General features: G+C 44.1%; 2 protein-coding genes across 4 annotated transcripts in view; one reads left to right on the plus strand and one right to left on the minus strand.

Moving 5' to 3' along the window:
• The window catches only part of LOC119167099 (U5 small nuclear ribonucleoprotein 40 kDa protein), a 75,528-nt gene extending 61,414 nt beyond the window's left edge, over positions 1-14,114 (plus strand). The window contains exons 1-10 of one of the 3 annotated variants that reach the window (XM_037418522.2): positions 1,441-1,561; positions 1,647-1,768; positions 3,013-3,142; positions 3,218-3,311; positions 3,924-4,089; positions 6,263-6,385; positions 7,885-8,005; positions 9,720-9,802; positions 12,886-13,051; positions 14,027-14,114. In XM_037418522.2, the coding sequence (XP_037274419.1) occupies positions 1,649-1,768; positions 3,013-3,142; positions 3,218-3,311; positions 3,924-4,089; positions 6,263-6,385; positions 7,885-8,005; positions 9,720-9,802; positions 12,886-13,051; positions 14,027-14,079 (1,056 nt within the window). In that variant the 5' untranslated portion in view covers positions 1,441-1,561; positions 1,647-1,648 and the 3' untranslated portion in view covers positions 14,080-14,114. Of the gene's footprint in view, positions 1-1,440; positions 1,769-3,012; positions 3,143-3,217; positions 3,312-3,923; positions 4,090-6,262; positions 6,386-7,884; positions 8,006-9,719; positions 9,803-12,885; positions 13,052-14,026 lie in introns of those variants that run through there. The other 2 variants (XM_075867067.1, XM_037418521.2) reach the window with 2 other exon arrangements.
• A 4,445-nt stretch (positions 14,115-18,559) lies between these two features.
• On the minus strand, positions 18,560-21,399 carry LOC142765672 (putative cysteine--tRNA ligase, mitochondrial). Its single transcript, XM_075867069.1, has one exon. The coding sequence runs from the start codon at positions 21,055-21,057 to the stop codon at positions 19,420-19,422; it is 1,638 nt and encodes a 545-aa protein (XP_075723184.1). The 5' UTR covers positions 21,058-21,399; the 3' UTR covers positions 18,560-19,419.
• Between the last annotated feature and the right edge of the window lie 295 nt (positions 21,400-21,694).

The raw sequence follows: 21,694 nt of genomic DNA on the forward strand, positions 1-21,694 counted from the left end.
TTTTTCAAACCCCATTTCTCTACCCTCGCCTCCACGAACATCCCTCTTAACTTAATTTTTTTTTTCAGATGGGTTCAGTCAGCTAATTTTATTTAGTACGCTTCGCCGACGGAGTGGCCTTAGCAACAGGCCCTAACAACGAGAGTGAAAACTGCTGCGCAGAGTGACGACGTCAAGTTTTCGGTTTTCTTAAATAAGTGCACATGTTCGCTCACACCCGTGGCACACTTAATAAGTCAGTGACAGTCTCGATAGATAGCTGTACAAACCGGCCCAGAGTAATGACAGCTCATCTCAAAGGCAGTTCTTTTTTTTAATCGTCAAAAACGCCGCATTCAATCGCTACAGCCGGAGTCAAAAATATTTTTTTATAGTCACTAAAAAGAACAGAAAAACACATCTAGGTCTGCTACATTATCAGTGTTGTCAACAATATCCCCTCTTCCCCTTCCCAGCATGCCTTGCAGCTGTTGTTGCAAGCATTGCAAGGTAAGTAAATATCTGAAGAAAGTCACTCGCACATTCGCTGAAGCACTGAAGTGATTCTGCTATTTTCATGAGCTCAGTGACAAACAGCTCACAAAAGTAATCGATTCGTCGTCGTCATGGCTTGGCGTTTTGAATATTGTGATGTACGAGCAGTACCAGTTCCGCCGAATAATTTTGACTTGGGCAATCTACACGAAGGAATTAAACAACCAATATTTGGCAAGCGCTTGGTCTTTGTCACCTTTTTCAAGAGGGGTGTTGTCGTTGTGTTGGAGCTGCTTCGCCAGAAAACAGCAACTGGTTGAAAACAAAAATTTGTAGGTGCTGACACCCCTTACTTGATAGCATGATGCACACTGAGGAGCACATCGATAATAACCATTAATTAGTAATAACACACCCATTCATGTCTGTAACCCTAGATTGTGTAATCACCTGATAGTCAGAATGTTAATAGTCATAGAAATTCGTGTCTCAAGATGCTATATCAGGAGACTAAGGATAAGGGGCCATTTCTTGGGCAAGTAGTATTTTGGCGCCTTTCTTGGCGCGATGGAAAGTCCTAACTATATCGCAACTTCGACGGGCTTCGAGATGCGCGACGTCATTAACGGCGCTCGTAGCAACATTACCGGTTTATTCATTCACGTTTCTCGGTTAAGTTTGGAACAATGCGTGAATGACTTGATCAGGTGTTTCTTAATCAAAGGTTACTCAACTGTGCGCAAATTCGCGCACTATGCGACGCTTCACTTTAGCCTCAAATTTGAAAATTTGCGCTTTCGTGCCCTGCGAGAGTTGAAAACAAACAAAGGTCGTTTTGTTTTAAATGGTACATAATGCGTTTCTTAACTGTTTTGTTGTGTATTTGCGCCTCATGTAATCGACTAGCTTGATTAGATAAAAGTAACTGCCAAACTCGGTTACAACTGCCATCATCGCCATCATTTCTTCTTTTTAGCCACTAACAGCCAAACGGCAATCCAAAGTCACGCGTTGTTTTTGTTCGGGTTGCTTGAAAGCGTAGAGCTCTGGTAAAGCGCGATTGTAGCCGGCGTCGCTGTTCCTTTAGGTGATTTAAGTTATATATATTTTGTAAACTCGTTGTGTATGGTAAAGGTGACCGGGTAAAGGCAGCGGAACCATCTGATCCGCAGGCATGGCTTATTACGCGGCCCACGAAAAGCGGAAGGCGACTGAAGGGGCCCTGGTTCCCGTGAAGAAGCCTCGGCATGACGTCGTTTCTGCCTCTGATCACAACAAGCGACTCCAGCTGGCTGTAAGTGAGAAATTTCAGGGCCTCGAGCAGGCTTCGCTCAAGTGCCGCAAGTGGTCAAAGCTGAGGCACCCCTGTACTTGTGATCGGTCACTGCGTACAGTACCATTGCCATCTTTTACCGCTGAGTAGCGCACACCCATATAGACGCACTGGCACACACAAGCCTGTTGAAGCGACCGCGTACACGCACACACATACACAAAAGCGCGCGCACACGTGTATTTGGGCGTGTTTGCGTACATTCTTTTGTCCGTGCTTAAATACATGGCAGTGGATAAATATAGTGCCGGCGGCCGGCATGTTATCATTTTAAGCTATTATGACCGCATTGCACCAGCACGCATAAGCATATTCGTTTCTTTCTTTTTTTTCTGTGTGAGACGGATCACTTGAGAAGAAATACGAGCGCTAAAAGAAGTGTTAGAAAGATATGAATAACAAAAAGTTATCGCTTTATTCTATGACGTGAAATATGCAGAACTGTAGCCATTGTGAAATAGACAAAATAACATAGACTGATGTCTAAACACTCACAGATTGCATGAAAGAAGAGATAGAAAAAAGAGAACTTGTTATAAAGACATGACGACACAACATGGCTTTACTCGTAAAGTCAGTTGTCAAGCGTAGTGTTGCTTCAGACGCTCAGCTCCTTGCAAAAGCTGCCCAATGTGATGACACTAAGGTATAGTTCAGTTTTATTTATTTATTCATTTATTTGTACATACTGCCAGTCTTATGGGGACTATTGCAGGAGAGCAGTTGAACGGGATGAAAAGATGCAGCGACAAAAAATGAAACTGACTGGGCATGACTACAGTCCTTATACAATATTAATTCTAGTTCACAGGAGCATATGTTGTATTGCAATAAACGCTAAGACAAGATGAATGGTACATGATGATCATATTCAGTAACGTACACAAGAGAGTCACTTAATATACTAACAAAACTGGCAATGGATGCCACTGACAGAACACATTCAGTAAGCACACAAAAATTACATGAGTACTTGAGAAAAATACACCAATTTTACTGCGGATGGTATGAATGTGGTCATCAAGGAAGGTAAAAAATTTAATCAGGTCAAAACTACTAGCCCAATGAGCTACATGACTAAAGTTCATTACTACTGTTTACTTGTCCGGGTAATCTATTCCATTTTGTATTAGCCTGGACTTCTAAAGCAGTTGTCATTTCTTTTGCTTCATTTCATCTTAAAGTCAACCAATTCTTTCTTTCAGGACATCCATCGCACTTCCAGCTTGGAGGCTCCCATCATGCTCCTTACTGGGCATCTGGGTGAAATCTACTGCGGCAAGTTCCATCCAGACGGGACGTACCTAGCCACGTCCGGCTTTGACAGGCAGATCTGTAAGTATGCGAGCTCGTGTGATCAGACCTGAATCACCTTTCTAAATGCCCACCTCCCCTCTTCGCCTGCTGCAGTTTTCTGGAACACGTTGGGCGAGTGTGAGAACTTCGGTGTCCTCAGTGGCCACACCGGGGCTGTACTGGACATGCACTTCTCCACAGACGGCAGGTGAGTGTCTCAGTTTTGACGACACTCTAGAGTTGTTACGAGTGCTTTGACTGCTAGAAGAGGCATGTGCATATAGTGCCACGAGCAAAAAGCCAATTTGTATTATGGGGCATTTTCGCTGACAGGCTTGTATGTGCTGCTAAGGGAAAAAATGGTGTGAAGGCAAGCATGCAACAAAGATGATTAGCTCGTGCTGTCGGGGTGATTGGTTTCTCCCGCACCGATGGGGTTGAAAGCTGGGCTAGTTGGTGATGTATTTCTGGTCCTGTTTGTCCTTATCAGTGTGTGCCACTTCACCTCTACGGTATGATCTCTTAGGGCCCCACTAGCAATTTGTTGTAAGTTTCAAATCAGCAATTTGTTTGCATTTCATCATTCTTTTCACATGAAAAAACCCTCTTCCTTTTACAACCTGCATCTTGAAATTACCATAATAACTTCATCGCTTCCTCTTTAGGAGACGACGAAGATGTTATACTAGTAGCACCCATTACAAGCATCGAAAACAATGTCTGTTGCATCCGCTGTCCACGCGGTATTTTACATTTCACGTCGCATTGCGGCATGGCTGCTTTTGCGTAATTCTAACTGAAGTTTTTTTTGTTGTTCCAGCCTGCTGTTCACAGCATCCACAGACAAAACACTCGGCGTGTGGGACACACACGTCGGTGTGAGAATCAAGCGTCTCAGGGGACACACCCTTTACGTCAACGCCTGCCACCCAGCAAGGAGGGGCCCACAGCTCATCTGTAGTGGCAGTGACGACAGCACACTCAAGGTACAGTCAGTGTTGCGACACGCTCAAAAATTACAAGGCCGCCCTCCTCGGCAGCTTCAAAACCTGGAAGAGATCGTGGCATGCTACAGCATCTGGTTTCTACAGATCTACATCGTTTGCTCACAGGATCTGTCGGTTAAGTAATGAGGCTGGGTTGAGTTAGACGTGTTTATTGAACCGAATCGAGTGGTACACTTGAAAATTTTCTGCGTAGCTTCTTTGGGTTTCGGATACGCCAGTGACAGTGTCATTCAAATGCTTGAAAGGCTCCGCGAGAGCCAGTTCCCGTGGTCTCTCTCCGACAGACACTGTGACAGCCCGTTGGGTGGTGGGAACACCGTCGAAACGGTGCTGCATCAGCAGTGTTCACATCCGCCCAACTCGCATCAGGGTATTGAGACTACGTCAGCCCTAACGTTGGTCTGGTGGGCTTATTTCCAGTCTCGAAAGCTCAAGAGGGGCCATAAAAGTCGCCTTTTGGTCACTGTTTCTACCATTCAATGTGCTACTGTGTCTCCATCTCTGAGAGAGATTACTGCAGCTGACTTTCAGGTAACCTTTGCAGGGCGGGAATCGTGGTGTACTAGTACTTGGTGAATAGAAGCTCGTGAAAACTATTTTGATGAGTTTATATGGTACGCACAGATTGGATCAATAAATTTGGTTTACCAGGACCAATCTCTTTACATTATTTCTTTGCCACTGTCTGTTTAGATGTCTGGCATCTGACCACTGATGAAAAAAAGGCACTGTTAGATTGTTGAATCTGCATGGGATGTTGATAAATAATATTAAGTTTATCTCATTGCCAGCAGCAGGGCTCCAAATGCCTGTTCCATGTAGTTCTAGCCGACACTCTTCAAACTAAGTCTGCATTCTTTACGGCCATTTTTTTTTTAAATTTTTCATGAGAATGTCGGCTGTACAGAAGATCGCAAATTATGAAAACAATGCGTGGCTTTAAGTTTTTACATGGAATATATACTCACCTGCCAGATAATCAATGTTGTACGTGAAAGTAAACCACCAACAGTATTCTAATAAAATATTAGCACACGCTAATATGGCTGTGTTCCAATTTTTAGACAGCATGTAAACAGTCAACGCAGACAGCTTAAAAAACAGCACCGAGCCCATGCTGTCCGAGAAATGGAACACTTCTGGACGGCTTCTACGCGACGAGGCACCTTGTCGCATTGAGAAGAGAAAGCTAAGATAAACAAATGGAACTGTTGTATTTTCTTGCTTATTTCGTGTTGAAATTAAAAAATAATAAGCGTTACTCGCATTGAGTGTCTGGAAAAGCGTCTGCTTGTGTGCAGACGACCATTCCGGCGAGATCTGATCTATCTGAGCAATTCCTCGAGCCGCCATCTTGTTTGGACAGTAAAGTAGCTTGCATTGTATTTGTCTATGATGCGGTCTTCTCATAGCTATTTGCCAGCTACTTGAGGATAGGAATGAGACTTAAGATGGCTGCCGTTAATTTATCTGTCTATTTACCAATTTATGATGAGTATTGAAACACACCTTATGCTGCTGCACACTGCAGTATGTATGCAATATGCAAATAATATAACGAAGTATCGTAATGCACTATTATGCTAGCACTCCCTAGCGCAAAAATAAAATATTGGCTCCCTGCTGTGACATGCATTCCTTAAAGAGATGAACAGCTGCATACGAATGCACTATAGTCATTTACAACCTTATAAATACAAGCGTTGGCCCCGAAACTGCGGCACACCTGCCATTCATTTTTGCAAGAGTCATGCTAAGTGGTTCCCATCTCAACCATGAGTACTTTCTCGCTCCTAATGTAAAAATTGCGCGTGATAAAAAGGAAGAGTTTGTCTTCCTTACTTAAAATAATATTTGTGGATGATAAGTGAAGCCAGACTCCATGCTGAAATTTGGCAGAAAGTACAAGTTTTCGACCTAAAACAAATGATAGGCACGTGTTTCTGCACGGTGGAACCACCTACCAGAAATGCATGAAAGGCAGTTGATGTCTCATAAAGCAAACAGGTGCCTTTGCTGTCGGCAACTAGGCAAATTCTCCTTGGTTGAGACAGTGACGGCTGTGGGTAGGACTTACATTTGTTCTTTAGCTGTAGGGTACTGTAGAGACGACACGCGCAGTCTAGTTTGAACACATGCCATCTTGTTCCAGTTGTGGGACGCGCGGAAGCGCACTCCGGCTCACAGTTTCCAGGAGAGCTACCAGATCACAGCAGTGTCCTTCAACGACACAGCAGAGCAGATCTTCTCCGGTGGCATTGACAACCAGATCAAGGTAAAAAAATGTGCAGTGTGTGTGAAATTTGCTGATGGTTATGTGTTTGGTGTGCTTATTGCATGCTTGGTGCCAAGGGAAGACTGATTAGTGTTCATGTGGTGTTGACACTAACTTGTGCATGTATCTGCATAAAGGTTTTATTACAATAGCAAATATATGGGCGCGCTAGAGGGGCCTTTACCATCGCCATTGCCATCATTTTGCAGAGAAAGCTGTTCTGAGATCATAACACAGGTTGCGTGCAGCATAGTCGTTTGCCACCGCCACTGGTGTCCGCAATCACCATCGCTCGAAGTGAGAAAAAAAAAAACAGGTAAATAAAAACACCAAGAACCAATGGGATTCCAACCGATGTTCCTTGCATGCAAGCCCAGTATACTACCATTAAGCTATTCCGGCGCTTGGAGCTCCATGGAGAAACTGACCCTAGGCAGGTTTCATGTCGGGAATGAAAATACATTAATGTGTGTAATAAGCGTTTAGAACCGCAAAGAAACAGTCGGGCATCAGACAATGCGAATAGCATAACGAGTGGGTTGTTGAATGGTACAACCCATTACAATAGCGCTAGGCATAATTCTTCCTCGTCGTCAACCACGACATCAAAACATTGCACAAAATTCCTTGCAAGTGCCTATCCGGTATCACGCTTCACCGAAGAGCGCTGAAAAATGGCGTAGTGAATGCATGCGCAAAAATCATCATGATTTAGGTATAGTGGGTACCCTGCAAGTGTGTTCATAGTAGTTACCCAAACAGTGTTTAAAAAGGCTCTGAAAGGCCGCTCTTTCAGTTTCGCTATGACTGTGCTGTGCGTTCCCCGCAGGCCTGGTTTTTTTTTTTTTCGTATGAAGTCTGAATTGATTATGTTACCCCGTGCGTTGTATATATTCTACCCGTGAGTAAGAGAGAGTTGGCAAGGAAAATGCTGAAGCGAAGCTGAAACGTGCCGGCCACCTCCAACGTGCAGAGGGTGCATGCAATAACATCACCCTGCATGTAAGGCCTGCTGTCCATTGTTCATCACGCAGAGAGGACATCTTCCACCAATCTTTACCAAGCAGCATGAAGTGGTGCCAGGGGCCCCTGAATTGCTGAAAGCGCAAGGTGGTGCACTCTATCTTGAGAGACATCTGAAGATGGCTTGTGAAATGCTTACTTCACATTGAGAGGACTGATAGCACGAAAACCGCTTCGGTCCCTCAGGCCGCCATATTCTCTTAAAACAGTGTTGTTGCTGATCTATGCAAGGCGAGATGCACAAGAGTTAGTTGCTCGCCTTACTTTGTATAGTATATTACGACTTGTTCATATCGCGTTCATTGCTTTGGCCCAAGGCAAAACTGATTTTTTAAGTTATTTTAGTGCTTTTTCTTCTAGCAGCTGCGAACTGTTGCTTGATATTCACAGCGAATGTAATAGTGGCATTGCCCTTACAGCTTTTTTGTTGTTATTTAAATGATAGATCATAATATGTCAGTGCTGATGTCTTTCAGGTGTGGGACATGAGGAAGAAGGCTGTGCTGTACAGGATGGTGGGACACCTTGACACGATCACTGGCCTCTGCCTCAGCCCTGATGGCTCCTACATTCTTTCAAACTCCATGGACAACACATGTTAGTATTTGTGTGGGATAAGTGATACATATGCACTTAGAACCTTTGTCAAGACAGGCAAGCAAGACAGGGTCATAGATGTTTATTTATGCGCAGTAGCATTCAAACATTTCAAGGCTGCTGGCTCAGAACAGTCTGGTTCAATGTTAGGGCAGTTTTACCTTGCACATATTAGTAGTTGCTTCCATTGATTGCACCTTATTTTAACCCTTTACTGCCGGATGTCGCGAATTCGTGACATACCGCAAAACTTTGTCCAAGTCTCGCAAAATGCGTTCCACATTTAATGCTGGCTGTCAAGTACTCACAGGGCATGTAGCTTTCAGCATGATAAATTTAGCACTGTCTCGTCTAGGACCAATTGTCTTGAAGCTGATGGCGGAAAGCACCAAGCGCGTGCAACATCTCTCACTTCTTTGTTTTTGCTTGCCTTGGTGACCAAAATTCTATGTTCAATAATTTTGTTTATTTGGTGTGTATGCACTCAAGAGGTGGCATACAACATATTATGTACTTAGTTATGAAGTGCGTTTTTCGTTGCAAGGTCCTCGCTTCTATGGCGTATGGAGAATTCGCAACCTACACAAAAGTATGCATTAAAGTTGAATTTTAGATCGTTTAACTGTGGCATCATTTAAAGGTTGCTATTTAAAGCTGGAGAATTGAAACGATTTCTGTTTTACTCGGTAGTTTTATAATTAAGGCAACAAAGCGTTAAAAATATGTGCAGGTAGCAATGGTGATGAATTCGTTGACAAAACCAAATTAGGGCTTTGTGACTACATCCATGAAGTGCACGATGTGCGATGTGATGGGTACTTTTTATAAATAAAAGCTGTAATTTATCAATCCACTTGACATTCCAGGTGTAGTGCAGTGACCCGGTAATCTCAAAGGCACAACCGAGTGTGCATTTTCACCAGTTGTTGAACACAAACTAATGAAACCAATAGACAATGAAGCTGAGAAAGGTATAGGGGACACTATTTGTAGCTTTTAACTGTAGCATAGTTGTAAATATGGCACAAATGGAGAGGAATCGATGTTGATGTAAAAATCAACTAGCCACAGGCAGGGTCCGAACCTACGACCTTGAGGTAACATGTCTGACGCTTTACCCATTGAGCTACAGCAGCGGTCGCTTTCCCATTCATGTTATTGTATACTTGTGTTTATGTTGCCCTGGGTGTGTTAGCTAATGCTGCTCAGAGCCACGATGGCAAGTGTGGAAAACTCTGTCCTTACCAGGTGGCGTACCTAGCGAATAGTCTTATTACGAGCTGGAAGCTGACCGATAAACGCTCACATACTACAAAGCATCAAGTTTGATGGAATGAGGCCCTCGTTTCGAATCAATGAAAGCAGCGAGATCGATGGAGTCATGCCATAATCGATTATGTTACGGCTTAGACGTGCAAGTGATGTCCCCTGTCGTACCTTCGTTAGCTTCATTGTCTGTTGGTTTTATTGGGCTGTGTCTAAAAGAGAAACAAACCCTCGAGGAATCTCACCTCTTTCGTTCACCAGTCGTTGAAGAATATGGAGTGTGAGTGTTATATGTAAAGGAGAAAGAGCAGAAGACATGTGCATGCTTTTTTGTTCTCCTTCTGCGTCTTGAATTGATTTTTTTCGTCATTTGCATGATGAAGCTCGCCAACTTAATCTTTCCTATTAACCACTCTTCTGGATACTCCTTTTTCTTTCCCCCTAACAGTACGCATCTGGGACGTCCGTCCATTCGCCCCGCAAGAGCGGTGCGTCAAGATCCTTCAAGGGCACATGCACAACTTTGAAAAGGTGAAATTTGCTGTGTACTCATGTATGTCAGTATGTAGGAGAAAATGTCAACCTGTATATAACAGACGAGCACACACATTTTGTTCCAAGCCAATATCTAACAACTTCTTTCGTCGTATGTGAACATAAAGTGAATGCCCGTAACATTTTGGAACATTCCTATGCGGTGGATGCAGGAGGGGGGCAGCAGATGCCACTTCTCCTTGTGTTTTTCATGAGGGGGGTGCCAATTTCATCCCTTACATGTTATTTAGCACAACCTTTCATGTCATTTTGATTGCTCAGGGCTGTGGTAGCGCATGTTTTTTGACAAAAATATTGACCAAAAGCCCTTATATTGTGTTCAAAAATATCTTTATATCTTACATTTAGCTCAAAAAACCAGGGGAGGGGGGGGGGCTACCAATGACTGCCTTTTTTGATAAAGATGTCTTCACTTCATTTCCATTTTTGCATCCATCGCGGAGCTTCTTTTATTTTGAACTCAACTTGTGGGGTTCTTTTATTTTGAACTCAACTATGGGGGGCTGGGACGAAATTTGGCCCCAATTAAGAGAACCCTGTGCACTCTTGTGGGAGCATTAACTGTCCTTAACAGCTGCACTTATTACCGTGTTGTATATTTTCATTAGCTTTTGTTAATAAGTAGTGCCAGAGAACCGCATGACTGAAGTCTTTTGTGTGTGCATGCGTATATGTGTGCGCGTTGTAATGCCTAGTTCCTTAACTTGAAAGTTGAGCAGGAGCATTTATTTTTAAATGAAAATTAAATATCTGTAATCTACAACAAGCGTGCTGTTTGTTGTAATTATCACGTGCACACAAAAGCCACAGGACACAATGATTCAGGTCCATCAAATGGTAGTTAGGTCGCTCTTGCTCTTCTGAAGTTATGTTTCTTGTGCTTGCAAGCACACTTGTGCATTGCCATGTGTGACGGGAGCTAATGAGAGGCATGGGTCGTGTTACACTCAAAGCTCATAATAAAGTTTCATATTGGTCAGAAATAAGTTCGTTACATCTGAAAATTTGTTATACTAAAGGTATATTTTTAACACTATGTCTATCGCAAGACTTCATTTACTTCATTATAACCAATATTTGATTATATCTGGGTTCAATATACCGAGATTTGTGTGTATAAAAGAGGAATAGCCTAGCGGATGACCACACACGCATGCATTTAGTCCTCAGTGATGCAACGTTGACTTTTGTGTCTGTTGTGTTTGTGCTGCGAGCATCATTATTAATAACCTAATTAAGAGAGCTGTATATAATATCTAAAAATAAAACATGCTTATGTTTAGTATACAGGTTCGCACTGTACATAATACTGTGAGAACAAGTGCGGTACTGTTGCCTCCAATGATGTCTGACGGACCTTAGTGCCACGAGAATAAGTATGGCCCTATGCCATTTGTCAGTGCACCTGTCTGCTTGCATAAATAGAGTTTAATTGCTGCAGTAAAGCACGCAGCACTTCAGCAGCTGGCTGTTGCTACGTCTAATAGTTACAGCCAGCATAGAATACTAAGCATACTACAGTAGCCATTTCTGCAAATTTTTTCTATCTAGTAGGACCGCAAGCAGGGTTATGGTGCTAAACAACTGTCGTTTTCCTTTGGGGAGACGTAGCACAACGCTTTTGTTTTAATTTTCTTGATCGATTTTGATGGAACTTGTCGAGTTTATGGATATTTGCTTGCTGCTGATACTTGTGTGCTGATGTGTATCATTCCTAGTACGTTGTCTCAGGCCCGTAGCTAAGAATTTTTTTCGGCGAGAGGTCGACATGTTGAAGGCCTTAAAAATCATCAGTTTCGATTTATTGTCCTCGGCAGAACTGCATCCGAATTTCCGTGGGGGGCCCTGCCGCGGTGGTCTAGCGGCTAAGGTACTCGGCTGCTGACCCACAGGTCGCGGGTTCGCATCCCAGCTGCGGCGGCTGCATTTTCGATAGAGGCGGAAATGTTGTAGGCCCATGTGCTTAGATTTGGGTGCACATTAAAGAACCCCAGGTGGTCGAAATTTCCGGAGCTCTCCACTACGGCGTCTCATAATCATATGGTGGTTTTGGGATGTTAAACCCCACATATCAATCAGTTTCGGTGGGGGGGGGAGCTTTTCCTTCCACATGGCTAAAGGCCTGCGTTACCTCCTCCATGTAAGGGCGCGCGCCCGTGAGGTGTAGGGCAAGCGCCGTTCAATCGGATATTTCACCTCCTTTACCGAGCGAGTAATATTAAAAATTTTGGCAGACACGATCGTGAGCGCCCTGTGCAAGCCTTGCACTTGCCAGCTCGAAATTCTCAAACCTGGCGATAGGCCGTTTAAGGTGTTCACTGGCTGAGGAGAAATTGGCCCCGCGCGACAATACCCGGCCAATACGAAGCTGAAAATCCTTTTGGCTTTCGAACAGTGTGGTTGTTTGCTCCTGTGCTGCCCTTCTCAACCATGCCAAAAAAAGAAAGAGACCCAGGAGAGTGTTCATTCGATAGTGGACGCTTATCTCGCCATGCTTGTCAATAAGAGGAGAGACCGTGTTCTGCAAACCGTGCAGAAAAAGGAACAATTTTTCATAGCTAAGTTAAGCCATTGGCGCCTTTGTGCTGTCATAAACTATGTGAATTTCTTTTTTTTCGTGTCGTAGACACCGGTCGTACACGTTTCTTTTCGAAAATTTCGATTTTTGTTAAGTTTATTGTGCCTGTATTTACGATTTTGGGGGCCTAAAACTATATTTTTGCTGGCTATTTTTGGCACCTAAAACGCGATTTTTAGTGCCTAAAAATCCATGCTGCAGTGATAAACCACATTGGATAAAAGGTATTGCTCCTCCATTACAGGAAGGGCACAAAAAATTCTTCATCATGCGCCCTCAACATAAAGGGTAGCACGCATGGGTGGGTTTTTTTAAAGCAGGATAAGTATAACACCTGATGGTGTTCAGCTATTAAAAGTTGCAAACAGGTAAGAAATGATGTCGGGAATAAAAAGAGGTGGTCAATGAACATCTATTTTTTGACCAAATTTTGATCTTGTGCCACGTCCCTCATTAATATACAAAATCTACGTGTCCACAGAACCTGCTGCGATGTGCGTGGTCTCCGGACGGCAGCAAAGTTACGGCTGGCTCGGCCGACCGCTACGTGCACATTTGGGACACCACTAGCCGCCGCCTGATTTACAAGCTGCCTGGCCACAATGGCTCAGTCAACGATGTTCAGTTTCATCCCAAGGAGCCGATCGGTTAGTGGCCTTTACAAGTGGTGTGTCCATGCAGCACAGCATGAGGGTGATGTTTGCTCCATACGATCTAATGTTGATTTCCATTGGTGGAGTCGGAACAAGTTTTTCTGCTCCTTTTAGAGCAAGTGTGTTCAAATGGCAGAACAAGGGCGGGAGTCAAATGTTCCAATGAGAAAGTCGGAGTAGATTTATAGCAGGAGTAACTCTGAGGAGCAGGAAAAGTTGCTCCGCCGAAATTGGTGGAGGTGGATCGTAACTCGGCGTGACACACTCCCTTTAACACGTTGCCGCATGGTGGCGCCGTTGCTGTCACGTGTTTGCGACAGCTCCAAGTCAGAAAGCTGCATGAGTGGTTCATCGAATCATGTCGCCGACACTGAAACTACTTCGTACGAGCGATAATTCAACATTATTTGACAGGAGAAATAGTGGAATAAAATAACTACACACAAGGTATTCTGGGCAACTCAAGGACTTCCCCTTCGTCCTTGCTTCCATGCTTGCTCCGGCGTCGGGGATTGTGTTCCAATCGTGGTTTCAAAGGCTTTGCTCTACAAAAGTCGAGTGCTCGCTTACATAGTCCATAGGCTACTCCTACTGTGCCATTGAAATTAAACATAACTCCACTGATGAGCTTGCATTCAACACAAAAGGACCTTTGCTGCTTCTTGTATTCATTGTAAATGTGTGCACTTGTGCAAGCAGGAGAAGAACCTGCGATACAGTCTATGCCTAAAAATGCAAACTTACCTAACACCTTTTACAGGCTAGCAAAGAGTTCTGATTACTATTAGTCTGTAGCTTACCACTTTCATGTGCCGATTTAGCATGTTTTGAGCATGTTTGTTGTTTGCTCGCTTGAGTGAAAACGTCTGATGAAATTGAAAGTTAATTTTTTTACTGTATTGCTTAATATAGATGACATTGTGCCAGGCACCAGTGATTACAAAGTGCTTTTCATTTTTCTTCCCATAGTGCTGTCCGTTGCAAGTGACAAGCAGGTGTACCTTGGAGAGATCGACAGATAGACCAGTTTTACAATAAAGATGTTTGGCTTACGTCACTTGCCTCCCGGCTTTATTGTTGCCTCATCAACTAACTCCCATGTGGAGTTATTTTTCCTGTCCTTAATACTGGCGGCGTCACCTTCCAGACGAGTTGAGTTGTGAAAGCTTTATTGCGAGGGCATTCGGGTCCCTGTGACCCCACCACATTCAAGCGTTTGTGTCTAATTAGTTTATGACACTGACAGTCCAGCATGATGCTGACCAGCCAACGCTTTGGCACATTGTACACTTGTTGAAGTGCCTCGTTGTTGAAGGTGTGGTTTGGCACTGCTGCCCTGAACGTTATTACATAGTTCAACACGAACCACCCAAACTCGATTGACAACACATGTTAATAGAAGCTGCATGGAATAGGTGGCAAGCGGTCCCTTAGAGGAGGCAAAAGCTGAGTAGACAGAGGAAGAACGAGCCGTACTGTGCCGGATGGTCGTGCCAGACAGGGTCATAGTTGCTTATTCACGCGCAGAAGCATCCTAATATTTCGGAACTGCTGACTGAAAGCAGGTTGATTTTAATGCCTATTTTGAATTAATATCTCATTTTAGTGGTCCGCATCGGGTTAGTTCACTTCGTTACCCGCCTCAAGCAGAACGTCTTACGTCACTGTTGCCGTGCGCAACGTTGCCTGCTTCTGCACGGCCGCCCACACTATAATAGCACCAGAACGAAAGCAGCGGGAGCCACAGCAGCAACAAAGACCATTGAACAAAATCTTGCCATTGACTCCGAGATGGCAGACGAGCTTAGTTTAACTGGGCCCCGCTAGATGGCACAGCCTGTCCAGCTTAACCAGGCAAAAATGGAAGCTTTGAACCACTCGTGCCATTCCCCATAGTAACGTTCTGGGAGTTATTTCTTCCATGAATCAAAGAGAAATGAACAAGCAGCATTTTATGACGTCTTTTGATGCACGGAAGGTTCTTTATTTAGTGCAGCTAGTTCAATTACTAGGGATTAATTGTAGACTGTAACTTTGACTTCATAGGCATCATTTTGCGAATGTCCTACTGCAGCATATGTGTTCTCCTGCATTCACCTTAATTTCTCGATTATTAGGGCACTGCTGTTGATAATATTGTCGTTTTAGACATCATACATTGAGCTTTCACTCTCCCCTAATTTGTTATTGGACTTTATTATAACCTAAAGGGGCCCTGCAACACTTTTTCAAATAACGACGAAATGTAGTCACTAAACGAGAATGATTGCCTCACGAATTCACCGCCACAAAAATTTTCGGGATCCATCCAGTATGAGCAGAGTTACAAATATTTGTCGCACGCTGCAATTGCACTCTCTCTTCTCTTGACCTGACAAAAGCACGGGAAGCTAAGCAAGGAGGGATGGCACAGGGAAAGAAAATACATTACGTGCGCCTCGCGACCTAGAGCACTTTCTCTTTTTTTTCTTCTTTTCGGCGTGATTGCAAGCACACACATGGACAAGTCGCGGCGACCTGCGGCGGCACCTGTAACCGAGCGTGCCATGCTCAAATCAACTGACACAATGGCTGTGGCGAGTTGATTTTTGCAGCGTCGACTATCGAGAGAAAAGAAAACAATTTTCAGCTGACTGAGAATTTATCGTAAACTACAGGCGGCATGCTGCGCTATAATATATGGCTCGCATGTTTTCTGGAGCCTCGACTACGGGTTTGCAGTGTTTTCTGACTATGCTCGTATTGCGGGGCCCCTATAAATAATAAAGCTGCGCAACTCTGAAACCATTTTCACAGAACCTGCTGTGGTGTTCTTCATCTTCAGGAATAGATTGGAGCTCTCCTTTTCTGAACACAAGAAACTATGAGCATGCATTGTACCTCTTTGATATTATGATAAGCCAAAACATGCAAAAAATTGTTACCCAACCGACACGGGTGCATAGCGCAAGTGCATCCTTGCTTGACCTGGTTTTTATAACGAGATCGATTGAAATTTTTTCCATATCGGTCGACCCTGGCCTTTCTGATCACTACATGGTTTATTTTTCTTGTGCCATGCAGGCTGTTTGCGCTACGCGCCATGCCAAATCAATTACTGCGAAAGACTTTTCGCGTACAAATGACGAGAATGTTCTGGACCACCTCGATCTTTCCCTCAGCAGCTTTCAAGGAACTGACCCTGCAGTATTGTGGAACAAATTCAAAGAAATATGCCTGCATTATCTAGATAACATTATTCCTAGCAAAGTAAAAAAAACACGCTAATCAAATCTTTGGATCACGCGAGATGTCTTGCACATGAAAAGGAAACTAAAGCGGCTTAAACGCAAGGGTGCTCCACGCAATATTACTCTTTCTGCCCAGGACACACTGAACGAGGCTGTGAGGATAGCTAAGTTTAGATACTTTCAGGATACTCTACCTAACTTTATTACGTCTGCCCCACAAAAATTTTGGAACTTTTTGAGCAAAAAGACCAAATGTGTTGAACAAATAACACATGAAGGAGAAACTATTGTCGACAAGAAAACTATTGCCAATCATTTCAATTTGTACTTCTATAACGTTTTTTCTGCCTCTAACAAGCCACTGCACCAATTTTCTCGAAGTAATGACGACGTTCCAGATATTTTATATTTACCCGGTATTGTTTCGTTGCTCCTGAATTTGAAAACTAAAACTTCAACCGGTCCTGACCTAATTCCCAACACTTTTTTACGTCTATGTGCCGAGATGCTATTGGAATTCCTTATAATCATTTTCCGCGTTTCCATCCGTTCCGGCCGCTTGCCTCGTGACTGGAAAGTGAGACGCATTGCTCCAGTGCACAAAAAAGGTGATATAGATTTGGTGCCAAACTATCGTCCAATTTCTATAACGTTTTCGTTTTGCAAAGTGCTTGAACATATCATAGCTAAATTTATTATAACGTTTCTTAATGAAAACAACATACCTGCGGATGTTCAGCATGGTTTCAGGAAAGGGTTTTCCACAGAAACTCAGTTAATTTCTGTTGTGCACAGTTTTTCACAAATTTTAGATAAGGCAGGTCAAGTTGATGTCATCTTCTTGGATTTCACGAAGGCATTCGATCTTGTTCCTCATAATAAGCTTATTCAAAAACTGGAATCGATTGGCCTTCCAGAATTTATAATTTCCTGGATTTCTTCCTATTTGTCTGACCGCGTTCAGTTTGTAAGCATTGCCAGTAATTGCTCTGACCCGCTCCCTGTAACTTCTGGGGTTCCCCAAGGGAGTGTACTTGGGCCTTTATTATTTTTAATTTATATTAATAACATTGTTGATACTGTTTCTTTGCCGATTCAGATCAGACTGTTTGCTGATGATTGTGTGCTGTTTAATGAAATAACTTCCTATGACGACCAGGTCTTGCTAAGCACTAACCTCCAAAATATCTTTGCATGGTGCGAGCAATGGGAGATGAGGTTAAACACAGACAAAACCGTCTTCATGCGAGTAACCAACAAAAAAAATATTTTACCATTTACATATCAATCCGGTACCCGGACACTAGCTGAGGTTGTTGAGTATAAATACCTTGGTGTCACTCTAACAAACGACCTCAGCTAAAATAAGCACACCTCTAATATTTGCGCATCGTCTTTCCATAAACTTGGTCTTTTGAGACACAAACTAAAGCATGCTCCTTCTACTGTAAAAAAAACTAACTTATTTGACTGTTATACGCCCCTCATTGAAATATGCCTCAATCGTCTGGGACCCATACACAAAAAGAAACATTGAGGCTCTCGAACTAATCCAACGCAAAGCGGTACGTTTTATTTACTCCAAGTACCGAAAAACTGATTCCCCCACAAACCTTATGAAAGAAAACAGTATACCCACACTTGAAAAACATCGTAAAATTCACAGGCTCAAATTTATTTTTCTTTTAAATAACAACAAGCTGTCAGTAAACCGTGATATGTATCTGAAACTGCTTACGACAAGACAAACCCGGCATCGACAAACTCATTCATTAACACCGTATTTCGCCAGAACAAACATTTTCAAATACTCGTTCATTCCTCGAACCATAAACGACTGGAACTGCCCACCTCAATCGTTAACCAGCTCTGTAGAGGCACTTGAGCGTATTGAACCATAACCTATGTTTTTGTATCTTTTGTATATGATGTATCTTTTTTGTTCTTGCTGTTTACACCTGTGTGCAATGTTATGATCTTTGCCCCTCCTGCTGGGGTCCTTAAATGGGTCTGCAGTATTTTGTAAATAAAATAAATAAATAATCTCCAGATTAGAGCAAAGTTAAAGCTCACTTGGCTAAACGCAGCCGAGATGTATGTATGGGAGAGCTGCGCGATTTACTAGCTGCCTGGCCACAATGGCTCTGTCAGTGACATTCACTTTCATCTCAAGGAGCCAACCGGTTAGTGCCCTTCACGAGTTCTGCTGCATGCGGCATGTCATGAGGATGATGAGTGGAATGGGGTTGCCGTTGCCAAGCAATGGTGACGCTTTTTCGTAATTTTTTTTTTATTTCAATAAAAACATGTTTGCTCCGATACAGTCGAACTTCACTGCGACGAACTTGCATCCGACTCAAAAATAACATTGTTATTACATTATTCATTGTTAAAATGTGCACTGATGTCAGTATGAGCAGTTTCAATGGAGTCTAGATAGAGGAAATTCCAATTTACCCAGCACCTCGGACAGGCAAGAGGAGAGTGCTACCAGAATGCATATTTTGAATTCGTGAGTGAACAATTATCTGTGTTGCTATGTCTCAGCTTTCGCACTTTGGATTTCACTGTTAGCCATAGTGAAAACGCCGAAACAAATGTATTACTAAGCAGATTTCAGATTTATGGTGATATATATACAGTCAATAATTTCTTATCCTCGTGATCTGGCAACGTTAGACTGATTCTTTGATCAAATAATGGTAAATCTTCATGTACGTTCCACGAGTTCACAAAAATATTCATGGCGAACATCCGTCATTTCTGTTACAAAATGCTTTTCATCTTTCTTCTCTCGGTGCTCTCTGTTACAAGAGAGAACCAGGTGTGCCTCGATGGTGCTCGGCAAATACCGTGCAATGGTCGCATGTGCCTGTTTGTACCTAAAATTTATTATAATAGCTCCTTATAGCTATAACACATTATTACTTAAAAGATATTGCCTTAAATAATGAATATCTACTGGGCTTATTAAGGACCCATTGCCATTACTATCATTTCCATGGTACATCTGCCTTTCTCATGTAGCTGCGCACCACCAAAGTGACATTCTGGAGGTGTGAGTACTTGCTCAAAACGACACCAAACTTGCCAGTGTGACTGAGGTATTCCAATAATGATGTTTAGCCCACATCACTTGTCTCCCGTCTTTATTGTCGCCCGGTCAACAAACTCCCACGTGGAATTCGTTTTCCTGTCCTTAATTCTGATGCCTTCGCTTTCCAGCTGGTCCCTTAGCACATCACAAGCTTGCAGGAGCGTTTTGTCCTTAATTTGCATGGCGTGGTTTCGCACTGTCGTCCTAAACGACACCGTGTCGTCCAACACACGAACCAAAGCCGACGAATTTTCAACACTATAAGTCTGAGATGCAGCCAATTCCAGTCCGAGATTGTGGAAGAAGTCGGTGACGAATTCTAGGCAGGCCGCCACTGCAGCTCTGCCCACATCATTATGACTGAAGTTGCCTACGTTTTTCGACTGTGCCTGAAGCTTTGCATTGATGTGCGAACTAAGGTGCAACACAGACGACACTGCCTTTGGGTAGTCCAGATCGTCTGCAAAAGCATCCCGAAGATTGGACCTCGTTTGGTCCAGAAGAACGTACAAGTCCCTAGCCACTATACTAGCCGTGGGAACCTGTCCACGAACGTAGGCACTGGCGTTCCCACAAAAATCGTTTAAACCTTGAATGGAGTTCTCGGCACCTTGAAGCATGTCTGGAGAGAGGAGTATGTCTGCCCTGTAAGCCTTCTGCAGACAGAACATCCGAAACACGTTGGCCGAGTGGTTCTCGAGGAACTCTCGAAGAGGCATGGCGTTGCCCTGGGACTTGGCCATCTTTATGGGCTTGCCGTCGGGGCCACAGACGTGCACTTGTCCAGTGTGAAGCCAGTGGTTGACCCACCCGGGCACGCCGTGGTAGCAGCGGCTCTGCGCCAGTTCGTTCTCGTGGTGCGGGAATGCCAAGTCCCTGCCACCGGAGTGGACGTCGAGGGAAGGTCCGAACACGGTGCTTGCCATGGCGGAGCATTCGACGTGCCAGCCGGGACGACCGGAACCCCAGGGCGCCTCCCAGCACGGCTCTCCGGGCTTCGCCCCTTTCCACAGGGCGAAGTCTCGGACGTCCCTCTTGCCGATCGCCTTGGCGTCTTCGTCTCCCACGTTTCCGGGCGTGCGGAACACGGCGTACTGGGGGCACTTGGCAAGCTCGAAGTAAAGCGAGCCGTCCGGCGTTGCGTAGGCGAACCCTTTGTCATTGAGCGCGGAGCAGAACGCCACGATGGCGTCGATGTGTTCGCTGACGCGCAGGAACAGGGTCGGCGGTAGGACACCCAGCTTTGCCAGGTCCTCGCGGAACTCGCGTTCGTACTTTCGCGCGTGCGTTTCGTAAGTGACGCCCAGGTCGCGGGCGCGATTGATGATCTTGTCGTCGACGTCCGTGATGCCCATCAGCAGGACGACGTCCAGATCGAAGAATCGACTCAGGATCCGTCTCACGATGTCGGCGCGGATGTAGGAGCAGGCGTGACCCACGTGCGTGCAGTCGTACACCGTGGGACCGCACGAGTACCACTTAACCACGCCCGGCGTATCCACCACGAACCGCCTCTTTTCGCGGGTGATGGGGTCGTAAAGCAATATCCCGGTGTCGCAGCCTCGAGAGGTCGTAGCAGCTGGCTTCGATACATGGCTGCAGGCTTTGGAAAGTGTCAGGTGTGCGCGCTTGAGCGAGTGTCCGCTGAAGAGGCGTCTGCAAGTGAAAGCCATGCCCTATCGCCGCGTTGCACGGTCTTTCGAAGCGAATGTGTCCGTGTAACTCTTACCGGTCGCGATAACTACATGTGTAGTGACAGTGTGGAGGAAGCTCGATATTGCTTAACACGTGACAAAGTTTTTGCGATGCCACTTCTACGCACTGCACGGCGAAAGTCACGCGCACACCAGTGACGAAAAAATGCAGAAACACGGCAGGCAGCCATGACTACGACCATGTGATGACAAAATACGTACATGAATCTACGTAATCTGTTGACAAGTGAACATAATTTAACTCACGTATATGTTAAACTTGCAACACTATGTTAGCACAAGTAACAATACTTTGCGCCCCAAATCGTTTTTGCTTTTTACTACAAAGTGTTTCATAGAGGGCGCCTGCGTACACATCAGCATCAACACATTTATTTCCACGACGAAAGCAATTTTCACTAAAATGATCCAATTACAAAACCAAATGCGGTGCAGTATTTAGGATAGACCAAATATAGTTACGTATATAGCTCAATATGAGAAATTAAAGGTGTAATATTAAAAAAAAACAAGAAAACATTGCAGTGGGCAACTGCTTTCATTGCTCTACTGGTTAATAAACCGCGGGAAGCACAGAGGAAGGAAAGAGAAGCAA

This window comes from Rhipicephalus microplus, chromosome 6 (genome assembly GCF_043290135.1).
Source record: "Rhipicephalus microplus isolate Deutch F79 chromosome 6, USDA_Rmic, whole genome shotgun sequence".
NCBI classification, from domain to species: domain Eukaryota; kingdom Metazoa; phylum Arthropoda; class Arachnida; order Ixodida; family Ixodidae; genus Rhipicephalus; species Rhipicephalus microplus.